General features: G+C 43.5%; 1 protein-coding gene across 4 annotated transcripts in view; it reads right to left on the bottom strand.

The window, feature by feature from the left end:
- tmem63c (transmembrane protein 63C) overlaps positions 1 to 12,994 on the bottom strand; it is a 312,913-nt gene that overhangs the window by 229,107 nt on the left and 70,812 nt on the right. For all 4 annotated transcript variants that reach the window (XM_043701473.1, XM_043701472.1, XM_043701470.1 and 1 more), the window contains 2 exons: positions 4,808 to 4,845; positions 1,814 to 1,956 (listed from right to left, as the gene is read on the bottom strand). In XM_043701473.1, coding sequence (XP_043557408.1) covers positions 1,814 to 1,956; positions 4,808 to 4,845 — 181 coding nt within the window. The remainder of the gene's footprint in view (positions 1 to 1,813; positions 1,957 to 4,807; positions 4,846 to 12,994) is intronic.

Raw genomic sequence — 12,994 nt, forward strand, 5'->3', positions numbered from 1 at the left:
TGGACTAAAGTAGCAAGTACCCTGACAGAAATTTTAGGAACGGAAATTAAAGTGGACCCTGTATCTCTCCTTTTGGGCTTTTCGAACTTACCCTCCCTGGACACGTATGGGAAGAGATTATTTTCTATTCTCTCTTTCAGTGCAAGGAAAAATATTTTGGTAAACTGGGTGGCTGAGGGCTCCGCTGGACTTTCAAATTGGCACAAATTAATTATGGAATGTATTCCCCTTGACTTCCTTACAAATATGGTGCACCGAAAGACCGAATTATTTTATAAAATATGGCAGCCCTTCTTGAATTATGTAAATACAGATATTTCGGCTATCCTAACAAGGGCTTTTATTTAATTGAGATGGTGAACCTGGCTGGTCCGGGGCCCCTTGGGAGAGGAATCCCGCACGAATACGGGTTTTATTACATTTGATGTTAACACATTCCGAGCATGTATCTCACGACCCAATTTCTGTGTTATCCGTTAGTTTTTTTCTCTTTCTCTTATTTGAATAATGTAAGAGACTTAAATATACACTCTGGTTAGTTGTAGGTTAGATTAGTAGTTAGTTGAGTTTTGTTTTTTTTCTTTCTTGGCATCTTTCTTTTGTTAAATTTTGGTTATTATTTATTTGAGATTTAATTGTATATCAATGTTTGTACTTGAGAGTTTTGTTTATTTTTGTAAACTTGTAAAATTTCCAATAAAAATATCTATTAAAAAACTCTGATTTCTCTGCAAAGATGCTGCCAGACCCGGTGAGTGTTTCCAGCAATTTCTGGTTTTGTTTCTGATTTCCAGCATCCACAGTTCATTCAGGTTTTCATTGTGCCACTCTGACCCCCCAGTGGAAACGGTCAAGACAAAAGAACATGTTGATGGCTGGGGCAAGGAAAGAAAATATCATTTGATTTCCTCTTTTCAAAACCCATTTTAGATTCATTTATAGCCATAACTTATAAAATAAGTGGATCTTTTGATTATGTGTAAAATAAATGGAGGAAAATTTCAAAGCTAAATTTATATTTAAAAGAAAATGATCATAATCAATATAAGAGCTTATAATGAAGTCAATCTGGACCCAGGCACTTGTCGTATTGCTGCTCAAACACGTTCTAATTTCCTTGAGTTACCAGCTCCCTCCACTTCCTGAAATATTGCTATACAAAATAACCGCTCAATTCATCTACCATCTCCTTATTTCCCAAACTTCATTCCCCGTACTCATCTTTTATAGGACTAATCTCACTTTGTTAATTCTTCTTTAAGACAGACAAACAAGCTCTATCTGTGTTCATACTTCTAGCTAGCTTTTTCTGCTATTCAAATTTTCTCCTCTTTATTAATTTTAGCTATTCTTTGTTGTTCTGATCTGCTTCGAGAGTGTGGTACTGGAAAAGCACAGCATGTCTGGCAGCATCCGAGGAGATTTCTTGATGAAGGGCTTATGCCCAAAACGTCAATTCTCCCGCTCCTCGGATGCTGCCTGACCTGCTGTGCTTTTCCAGCACTGAACTTTCAACTCTGATCTCCAGCATCAGTAGTCCTCACTTTCTCCCTGTTCTGATCTGTTGCCCATTTTTGCTCATTTCTATTTGTTTCTTTGAGTTTGACACTATCTTTAACAATGTCCCCACACTTTTTTTATCCCACTATCTTCATGTTACTCTTCCTTGCCTCCCATACCCCACATTTTCCCAGAGCTGTCCCTACAATCTCACTAGTCCCTGTTGAAGTTACATCTCCTGCGCCAATGTCCTGGAGCCTGAGGCCCTGCTCCAAACTGCTTGCCCATGTCGCCCTGTCCCAGAACGCCTTACCCAACAGGTCCCCAGAGAAGTTGACAGGAAGCACAATGGCGATGGACAGGACACAGACCACAGTGAGGAGGACCAGGATGTGTCGTTGAAATGAGAGGTAGATAATGGCATCGAGTCCACACTTGTACTGAATCTCATCGTCCCTTAAATCAAAAACACCAAGTGAGTACCAAGCAAAGACAGTTCCATCACTATCTTCAGTTCATCCTCCCACCATATTTTTCCTTACCTATCATATAATAAACCCAGTGACAGAAAGTTTCCAAGCCTCTCTCTGTAGACAGGATGTGTCCTGGTGGACTGGAGGATTGTAAATGTGATGCCAAAGTTTAAGAAAGGGGCAAAGGATAAGCCAGGAAACTACAGACCTGTCAGCTGCACATCAATTGTGGGAAAACGGATGGAGGCCATAATACGGGATAAAGTCAATAATACACACAGAGAAAAATAAGTTAATACTAGATAGTCGACATGGCTTTGTCAAGGGCAGGTCATGTCTGACAAATTTAATTGAGTTCTTTGACAAGGTGACACAGGTAATGGATGAAGGAAATGATGTCGATGTTGTATATTTGGACTTTCGGAAAGCATTTCATACAATGTGACATGGCAAGTCGGTGAGCAAATTACAAATGTTTGGTATTGATGGGTCCTTGGCAGAATTGATTAGAAGTTGGCTAAAAGACATAAACAGCAGGTAGGTATAGACGGGCATTTCTCAGATTGGAGACAAGTTGGAAGTGGTGTCCCTCAAGATTACTTTTTCCTACATTCATTCATGAAATGAGGGCATCACTGCCTAAGCTAGGATTTATTGCCCATCCCAAATTGCCAGAGGGCAGATAAGAGTACACCACATTACTGTGGGGCAGGAGTCACATGTAGGCCAGACCAGGTAAGAATGGCAGTTTCTTTTCTTAAAAGGACATTGGTGAACTAGATGGATTTTTCCCAACAATCAACAGTGGTTTCATGGTCGCCAGCAGACTCTCAATTCCAGAATTTTATTGAATTCAAACTTGAGCATCTGCCATGGCAGGATTCAAACCCAGATCCCCAGAACACTACCTGGATCTCTGGATTAACAGTCCGGCGATAATACCACTAGGCAATCACCTCCCCATAAATCAGCATTTGGGAGCATTGCTTTTTCTGATTTATATAAATAATTTGGAGATGGGTGTTCAGGGAAAAGTCTCTAAATTTGCCCATGATACAAAGCTAGAGAGAAAAGTGAATTGTGAGGATGACACTGAGCTATTTCTGGCACCTGGCAGATGAATTTCAATGCAAAGAAATGTGAGATAATACATTTTAATAGAAGAAACATATAGATACAATACAAACTTAATGGTACAACTTTGAGGGGAGTATAGGAACAGAAAGACCTTGGGGTTCAATGCATAATTCTCTGAAGCTGACCAGGCAAGTTGAAACAGTTGTTAAGATCGACTTACAGGACCCTTGGGTTTGTAAAAAGAGATATAGCATGTATAAGCATCTCTACAAATCATTGGTCAGAGCATATTTGGGGTATTACATTCAGTTGGGCAGCTTATTTAAGTAAGGATGTGACAGTCCTGGAGAAGGTGAAAAGGTGATTTACTAAAATGATATCAGGAATGAGTGATTTTAGATACAAAGAAAGAAACTGGGATTATTCTCTGCTGCAAGGAGAATAACATAGAACATAGAACATAGAAAAGTGCAGCACAGAACAGGCCCTTTGGCCCACGATGTTGTGTCAAGCATTAATCCTAATGTAAAATAACTTAACCTACGCACCCCTCAACTCAATGCTATCCATGTGCATGTCCAGCAGTCGCTTAAATGTCCCTAACGACTCTGCTTCCACCACCACCGCTGGCAACGCATTCACAACTCTCTGCGTAGGTTCTTTACGCAGGGTAAATACAAATATTCTGTTTCCAATAGCTGGTATGTCAGTAACTTGGGGTTACAGTTTCAAGATTGTCAGCGAGAGAGTTAGGAGTAGGATGAGGAGAAACCTCTTCTCAGAGAGTTATTAGGATTTGGAAAGCACTCCCTGGGAGAGTAGTGGAGGCAGAATCCATTTGTTGTAGGTAATTTGTTGTAGGTAAAGTAATGCACAAATTCCAGTTTAGCAGTGGATAAGACACAGTTTATTGAACAAAAGCTTCTGAGAAAGGCAATGTGCCTTTAACCCTAACTACGGATTTTGACCACACCGTCTCTCCCTGAACAAAATGTATAGCAGATTTTTACACTCTCGATGATCTGTAGACACAATTCCCTCAGAAGCCCACCCCCAATTATATGCTTTTAGTCACATACGCACACAGTCCTTTCAAAGCCCATCCCCAGCATACTCTACTTCACAGAGAAGATTTCAAAAAAGAGCTGGTTATATATTTGAAAGTGTTGAATTTAGAGGGCTTTGAATGGGACTCGCTGGATAGCTCTTTGGGAGCCAGTACAAACAGAATAGGTTGAATGCTTTCTTCTGTACTGAAACATTCTATGACTCTAATCCAGAGATTATCCTCTGCCATTTCTACTGCACCAAGTGTCCTCAGAGAATACTTTATATTCAAAAGCAAAATATTGAAGATATTGGAGATGATGAAAGGTTGCTTATCTGAAATGTTAATTGTTTCTCTTTTACAGGTGATACCTGACCTACTGAGTATTTCTAGTATTTTCTGTTATTCATTTCCTATAATGCTCATATTATATTACTTAGGAATGTTTTTCCTCATCTTCCTCTTTGCCTCCTCACCCACTGCCATTTTTTTCCTTCCCCAGTGCTTCTTAATTCAAATGGCTCTTCAACATCCTGTTCATTTGTTTGCCATTTTACTAGTTTCTCTTCTTCTTCAGAAGCAGTCTTCCTTTTGGAGTAGCTTTTATTTTTCTTGAACTGGTAAAAATGCCCCAATAACCCATGCTGACACTGCTGTGTTATCACATGGTCAGCTCCCTACATTCACAGATTATTAGAGTTTAACTTACCTCATGTGATAGAGTGTGGTCAACCAGGAACAGAAACCCTGCAGACAGAGGACAAAATATACAAATCAAAATCAGAATTCACCAGCTGCAATTAAAACCAGAAAATTATAATAAGCAATTTAGGATGGTCATCTCAGGATTACTCCCAGTGCCATGTGCCACTGAGGCTAGGAATAGGAAGATAGTACAGTTAAATAAGTAGCTAAAGAGCTGGTGTAGGTGTGGGGGAGGCTTCAGAAATGTGAATCATTGTGTTGTCTTCCAGGACAGGTGGGACCTGTACAAGAGGGACGGGTTGCACCTAAACTGGAGGGGCACCAATATTCTGGCAGGGAAAGTTGCTGGTTTCACTCGAGAGGGTTTAAACTAATTTGGCAGGTGGCCATGAAATGTCTTTGGCAAAAAGGATTAAAGAAAATCCCAAGGCATTTTTTACATATATATATATAAAAATACAAGATGTACAGTTTGCCCCGTGGAAGCAATTCGATAAAAGGGACCTTGGTATGCATGTCCACCAGTCCCTTAAGGTAACAGGGCAGGTGGATACAGTGGCTAAGAAAGCATATAGGACATTTGTCTTTTTAAGCTAAGGAATAGAGTTCAAGAGCAGTGAGGTTATGCTGGAACTGTATAAAATGTTGATTAGACCACAGCTAGAGTATTGATTAGAGTGGTGCTGGAAAAGCACAGCAGGTCAGGCAGCATCCAAGGAGCTGCCTGACCTGCTGTGCTTTTCCAGCACCACTCTAAAATAGACTCTGGTTTCCAGCATCTGCAGTCCTTGTTTTTACACAGCTAGAGTATTGTGTGCAGTTCTGGGATCCACATTATAGGAGGGATGTGATTGCACTAGAGAGGGATAGAGGAGAGATTTTCCAGGATATTGCCTGGGCTGGAGGGTTTCAATTATGAAGGGAGATTGGACAGACTGGGGGTGTTTTCCTTGGAGCAGATGAGACGGAAGGGAGGCATGACTGAGGTGCATAAAACTATTGGGGGCATTGATAGTAGACAGGAAGGAACATTTCCCCTTGGTGGAGGGATAACTGACCAAGGGACACAGATTTACGTAAAGTAGTGGGAGATTTGGAGGAGATGTAAGGAAAACTCTTTTCACCCAGATGTTGGTGAGAATCTGGAACTCACTGCCTTTAAGTTTGGTAGAGGCAGAAATCTTGATAATATTTAAAGAGTATTTAGATGTGTACTTGCAATGACAGGTGTACAAAACTGTGAGCCAATTGCTGGAAAATGGTATTAGATTAATAAGGTACTTGTTTTAGAACTCTTTCCTTCACTTGGTAGAGTGAAGGACCCTTCTCGGCACTGTAGACCTCTGTAACTATATACCTGCACATTAACACTTCTGACATATCTTGTTTCTCATCCACAGGGGATTTCCCTCCACTGTGGTTGGCAAAGCCCTCGATTATCTTTGTTCCTTTCGACCTTTTACCTCCACTTTCCCCACTGCCCAAGGCTCCTAAAACTCTTCCAGGTGAAGCAGAAGTTTATAATTTAGTGGTGTGTACTCATTACTCAGAATGGGATCTGCTATGCATGGTAGAGGCCAAATGTAGACTGAGTATCCTCTTTACTGAATCACAGGGTTGTTTGGATGTCAAAGAAGCCCATTCAGCTGATAGTATCTACACCAGCTATCCATTGAGCATTATGACTTAGTGTTATTCGCCAGCGTTATCCATAACTTTGCATATTGTTTAAATTGAAATACTGCCTGTTAAAAGCTTCAATTGACTCCGCCTCCACCACAATTCCAGGCAATGCAATTCTGATCCAAGCTATTTGCATAAAAGGATTTTTTTTTCCTCACATCACATCTGCAAACCTTGCAAATCACTTTAAACCCTTCTTCTTGATCTTTTTACAAATGTTAATAGTTTCTTATCTACATTATCCAAATCTCATGATTTTGAAAACCTCAACCAAATCTCCTCTTAGTCTTAACTCCAAGAAGGAGTCTCAACTTCTCCAGCCTATCCTCATAATTTAAGTGTCACATACCTGGAACCATTTCTGTAAATGTGTTTTGCACACTTCAATGCATTCACATTCTTCCTAGAATGTGTACACCATACTCCAGCTGAGGTCTAACAACTATCTTGTATCAATTCAGTAACACGTCATTGCTGTTATACTTTTTTGCTCCTATTAATCAAGGCTGGGATATTCATAGAGTCGTACAATATAGAAACTGGCCCTTCAGCCCACCATGTCCATGCCGATCAACAAACATCCAACCAGTCATCCCATTTTCCTGTACTTGGTCCACAGCCTACTGTGCCCTGACATTTTAAGTATTCATTCATAGAAACATAGAAAATAAGTGTAGGAGTAGGCCATTCAGCCCTTCGAGCCAGCACCACCATTCAATATGATCATGGCTGAACATGCAATCTCAGTATCCCATTCCCGCTCTCTCTCCATACTGCTTGAGTCCTTTAGCTGAAAGGGCCACTACAGCTCCCTCTTGAATATATTTAATGAACTGGACTCGGCAGCTTCCTGTGGGAGAGAATTCCACAGGTTCACAACTCCCTCAGTGAAGAAATTCTTCCTTAACTCAGTCCTGAATGACCTCCTCATTATTCGTAGACTATGATCCCTAGTTCTGGACTTCCCCAACATCGAAAATATTCTTTCCTTATCGAGCCTTTCCAGACCCATCAGGATTTTTTGTTTCTATAAGATCCCTTCTCATTCTTCTACCCAGTGAGTACGAGCCCAATCGACTGAGTAGAGTAGCTTTTATTTGTCATTTCTACCGTATACAACTGATACAGTAAACATGAGACAGTGTTCCTCCAGCACAAATTACACACTCGTACATGGCATAAAGTGCATAAGAAGTTCAAAATACACAAGTTACAGTGTAAGAGAAGAATGACAAATAATAGACATTTTACTCGCAGCAATTCAAAGTCGTGCAAAGAATTTCAGACGGGAAAGAGTCCAATCATACAGTGTTAAGGAGCTTGATGGCTTGGGGGAAGGAACCGTTGCACGGTCTGACAGTGAGAGACCGAATACTCCGGTATCTCCTGCCAGATGACAAGAGGGAGATGAGTTTAAGTGATGGGTGTGTGGGATCTTCAACAATGCTCTTAGCTTTTAGGATGCAGTGTGTAGAGTATATCTCTAAAATGGAGGGGAGAGAGACCCTGGTGATCTTCTCAGCTGTCTTCACTATCCGTTGTAGGGTCTTACAATCCGAGACGGTGCAATTCCCGAACCAGGCAGTGATGCAGCAGCTCAGGGTACTCTCCATTGGCGGCACGGTGGTTCATTAGTTAGCACTGCTGCCTCACAGCGCCAGAGACCCGGGTTTGATTCCTGCCTTGGCTAACTGTCTGTGTGAAGATTGCACATTTTCTCTGTGTCTGTGTGGGTTTCCTCCAGGTGCTTAGGTTCCTCCCACAATCCAAAGATGTGCAAGTCAGGTGGATTGGCCATGCAAAATTGCCCGTAGTGTTTAGGGATGTGTAGGTTAGGTGCATTAGTCTAGGATAACTGCAGAGTAGTAGGGAAATGGGTCTGTGTGGGTTACTCTTCAGAGGGTTGGTGTGGACTTGTTGGGACGAAAGGCCTGTTTCCATACTGTAAGGATTCTGTGATTCTATGATTCCAATGAACCCTCTGTAGAATGTGGTGAGGATGGGAGTGGGAGGTGGGCCATCCTCAGTCTGCACAGATAGTAGTGACGCTGCTGGGCTTTCTTGGCTTTGGAGCTGATGTTGAGGGTCCAGGTGAGATTCTCCGCCAGATGTATGCCAAGGAATTTGGTGCTCTTCATGATCTCCATGGGGGAACCGTCGATGTCCAGCAGAGTGTGGTCGCTCTATGCCCTCCTGAAGTCAACAACCATCCATTTCGTCTTGTCCTGAGTCATTCCTCATATGTCAGTCCTGCCATTCTGGGAATCAGTTCGATGAACCTTCACTGGACTCTCTCAATAACAAGAATGTCCTTCCTCAAACCAAAATACTCAAGGTGTGGCCTCATCAATGTCCTGTATAACTGCAGCAAGACATCATTACTCCTATACTCCAGTCCTCTCAGCATGTCATTAGCTTTCCTCACTGCCTGCTGCACCTGCGGGCCAACCTTCAGTGACTGTTCCACCATGACACCCAGGTCTCATTGCACTTCACCTTTTCCTAAACTGCTATCATAATAATCTGCCTTCCTGTTTTTGTGACCGAAGTGGATAATGTCACATTTATCCACATTATATTGCATTTGCCAAGTATTTGCCCACCCAGCCAGTCTGTCCAAGTCACCCTGCAGCCTCTTGGCATCCTCTTCACAGCACACACTGTCATCCAGCCTAGTATCATCTGCAAATTTGGAGATATTGCTTTCAATTCCTTCATCCAAATCATTAATGTATATTGAGAACGGCTGGTGTCCCAGCATGAACTCTGTGGCACCCCAATCGTCGCTGCCTGCCACTCTGAAGAAGATCCATTGCCAAAAGCCTTTTGGAAGCCCAGATATCTGGACTCACAATCTTAGCTTGCCCTCTCTCCATGAATGCTGCCTGACCCACTGTGATCTCTAGCATTTATTGTTTTCAGCATACATTCCAGCATCTGCAATAATTTTCTCCTGCATCTACTGATTCATCCTTGTCCACTCTAATAGTCACATCCTTGAAAAATTCCAGAAGATTTGTCAGGAAGATTTCCCTTCAGTGAATCCATGCTGACTAGGACTGATGCTGTCACCACTTTCCAAGTGCTCAGATGCTTCTTACCCAACTGCGAACGTACCTGACTCCACCACCTTCTCGGGCAGTGCATTCCATATTTCTACCTGCCTCTGGGTGAAAACATTTTCCTCAGATCCCACCTCAAACACTTACCTGTCACTTTAAACTTATACCCTCTGGTCTCAGGCACAGCTGCCATAGGGAAGAGATTCTGATGATCAAACGTGTCTATGCCTTTCATAACTCTATATATTCCAATCAGATTTCTTCTCCATCTCCCTACACCCACATCTACCCCCAATCCCAGCCCAGGGAAAACAGACCCAGCCTTATCCAGTCTCTCCTCATAATTGAGACTTTTCCCAAACAACATCCTGATGAATCTCCTCTGCACACTTTCCTGTGTGTTCACATCCTTCCAATAGTGTGGTGACTAGAACTGCACACATTATTCCATCTGTGGCCTAACCTATGTTTTATAATGTTGTAACAAGACTTCCTTGCTCCTATATTCTATGCTCTGGCTAATTAAAACAAGTATCCCAAATGCCTTCTTCACCAGCCTATCTACCTATGATGAAACTTTCAGGGATCCATGAACTTGTATACCTAGGTGCCACTTTTTTTCAATATTTCCGAAAGACCTACCACTCATTGTGTATATCCTTCCCTTACCAGACCTCCCAAAATGCATCACCTCATACATATCAGGATTAAATTCCATCTGTCGTTGCTCTGCCCAATTTACCAGCTGCTCAATATCAGGCTGGCCTAAGATCATCCTCCTTATGATTAACAACACCACCAATTTTCATGTCATCTGCAAACTTAGTAACTATACCTTCCACCTTCACGTCCAACTCGTTGATGCACATAAGTAACAATAAGGGTCCCAGCACCAATCCCTATGGTACACAGCTGATCACAGGCTTCCAACCACAAAACAATCCTCCACCATCACTCTTTGTCTCCAATCAACAGGCAATTTTGGATTGAGTTTACCAAATTTCTTGGATTCCATGGTCTCTTTTATTTCGGAACTGCAGAATTTTTCCCAATAATTTCCCTACCACTGACATCAGACATACTGGTTTGTCATTACCTGGCCTATCTCTGCTGGTCTTCTTGAACAAAGGAATCCCATTAGCTATCCTCAAGTTACTTGGCACTTCACCTGTGGCCAGGGAAGTATTAAAGGAGGAGCAATCTCCTCCCTTGCCTCGCAAAGCAGCCTTGGATACATCCTGTCAGGCAATGGCAATTTACGCATCTTTATGCCAGATAAAATATCTAATACCTCTTTCTTATTAATCTTAACATGTTCCAGAATCTCAACATCTCAAGTGAAATCCCCAGCAACAATGTCTTTCACTTCTGTGAATACAGATGAGAAATATTAATTTCATACCTCGCTCACAATCTCTGGCTCCACACACAGATGTTGCTGTTAGTCTCCACAAGACCCTATTCTTTCCCTGGTAATGCTCTTGCTCTTAATACTACTTTTAAAAGACTCCCACTTTCCAAAGGTAGACTTACATGCAGGTAGTTGCTCTCAGTCTATGCTTGCCAGATCCCGTCTCATGATATTGAAATTGGCCTTTTCCCAATTTAGGTGCTTAATTTCTGCACCACTTTATATTTTCTCACAATGACTTTGAAACTTACAGTTTGGTCACCATCTCTGAAATGTTCATTCACTGAAACTTCATCCATGTGATCAGCCTAAGATTTACTGCCTAGGATTATGTGGTGGTGCTGGTGTTGCACTGGGGTGGACAAAGTTAAAAAAAAATCAGACAACACCGGGTTACAGTCCAACAGGTTTATTTGGAAGCACTAGCTTTCGGAGCGCTGCTCCTTCATCAGGTAGCTGTGAAGCAGGATCATAAGTCACAATTTATAGCAGAAGATTACAGTGTCATATGGCTGAAATGATATACTGAACAAACCTGGATTGCTGTTAAGTCTTTCATCTTTTAGAATGGGTTGCAGGTTTCAGTTCATTAATATGTAAATCCCAGGACTTCTTTAAGTCACATTCGCAAGATAAGTTTTATAAAAAAAGGTGACATCTCAGCTCAGACAATGTATTAAAGATGCGATGTTACAGCCTGTCTGCATCCCAACCTTGAGTCAGACTGCTTCTATTTCCAAAGTAGGAAGTTATAAACTGTTGCATGGATTGACTGCCTGCAGATTGTGTACTTTTTGAGCAAAATAGAATATATCTGCAAATATAATTCTGCAAATGCAAATTCACCCCATAGACTTATATGTATGCATGCACATGAGAGAGAGAGAGTGTTTATGTGTGTACATGCATGATAAAGTGTGTGTGTGTGTGCGAGTGAGATGGAGTATTGTGTGTGTGCGAGTGAGATGGAGTATAAGTCTGTGAGAGGGTGTGTGCATGGGTGTGAGTGTGAGGGATGTATGTTTGTATGTCTGAGAGACAGCATGTGAATGAGAGAGAGTCTGCGTGAGTGTGTGAGTATATAAGAGTGTGAGTATATAAGAGTGTGCTTATAAGAGACAGTGTACAGTGTAGTGGAGCCAGCTGTAGTGTGACATGAACCCAAGGTCCCGGTTGAGGCCATCCTCATGAGTAATGAACTTGGCTATCAGCCATGGCCTCCACAGTCAGGTACCCAGGCCCCAGCCACAGCCTCCACAGTCAGGTACCCAGGGCCCAGCCATGGCCTCCACCGTCAGGTACCCAGGGCCCAGCCACGGCCTCCACCGTCAGGTACCCAGGGCCCAGCCACAGCCTCCACCGACAGATACCCAGGCCCCAGCCACAGCCTCCACTGTCAGGTACCCAGGCCCCAGCCACGGCCTCCACAGTCAGGTACACAGGGCCCAGCCATGGCCTCCACCATCAGGTACACAGGGCCCAGCCATGGCCTCCACAGTCAGGTACCCAGGCCCCAGCCACGGCCTCCACAGTCAGGTACACAGGGCCCAGCCATGGCCTCCACCGTCAGGTACACAGGGCCCAGCCATGGCCTCCACAGTCAGGTACCCAGGCCCCAGCCACGGCCTCCATCGTCAGGTACCCAGGGCCCAGCCACAGCCTCCACTGTCAGGTACCCAGGGCCCAGCCACAGCCTCCACAGTCAGATACCCAGGCCCCAGCCACAGCCTCCACCATCAGGTACACAGGGCCCAGCCATGGCCTTCACTGTCAGGTACCCAGGGCCCAGCCACGGCCTCCATCGTCAGGTACCCAGGGCCCAGCCACAGCCCCCACAGTCAGGTACCCAGGGCCCAGCCATGGCCTCCACTGTCAGGTACCCAGGCCCCAGCCACGGCCTCCATCGTCAGGTACCCAGGGCCCAGCCACAGCCCCCACAGTCAGGTACCCAGGGCCCAGCCATGGCCTCCACTGTCAGGTACCCAGGCCCCAGCCACGGCCTCCATCGTCAGGTACCCAGGGCCCAGCCACAGCC

Source organism: Chiloscyllium plagiosum, chromosome 12 (assembly GCF_004010195.1).
Source record: "Chiloscyllium plagiosum isolate BGI_BamShark_2017 chromosome 12, ASM401019v2, whole genome shotgun sequence".
NCBI lineage: Eukaryota > Metazoa > Chordata > Chondrichthyes > Orectolobiformes > Hemiscylliidae > Chiloscyllium > Chiloscyllium plagiosum.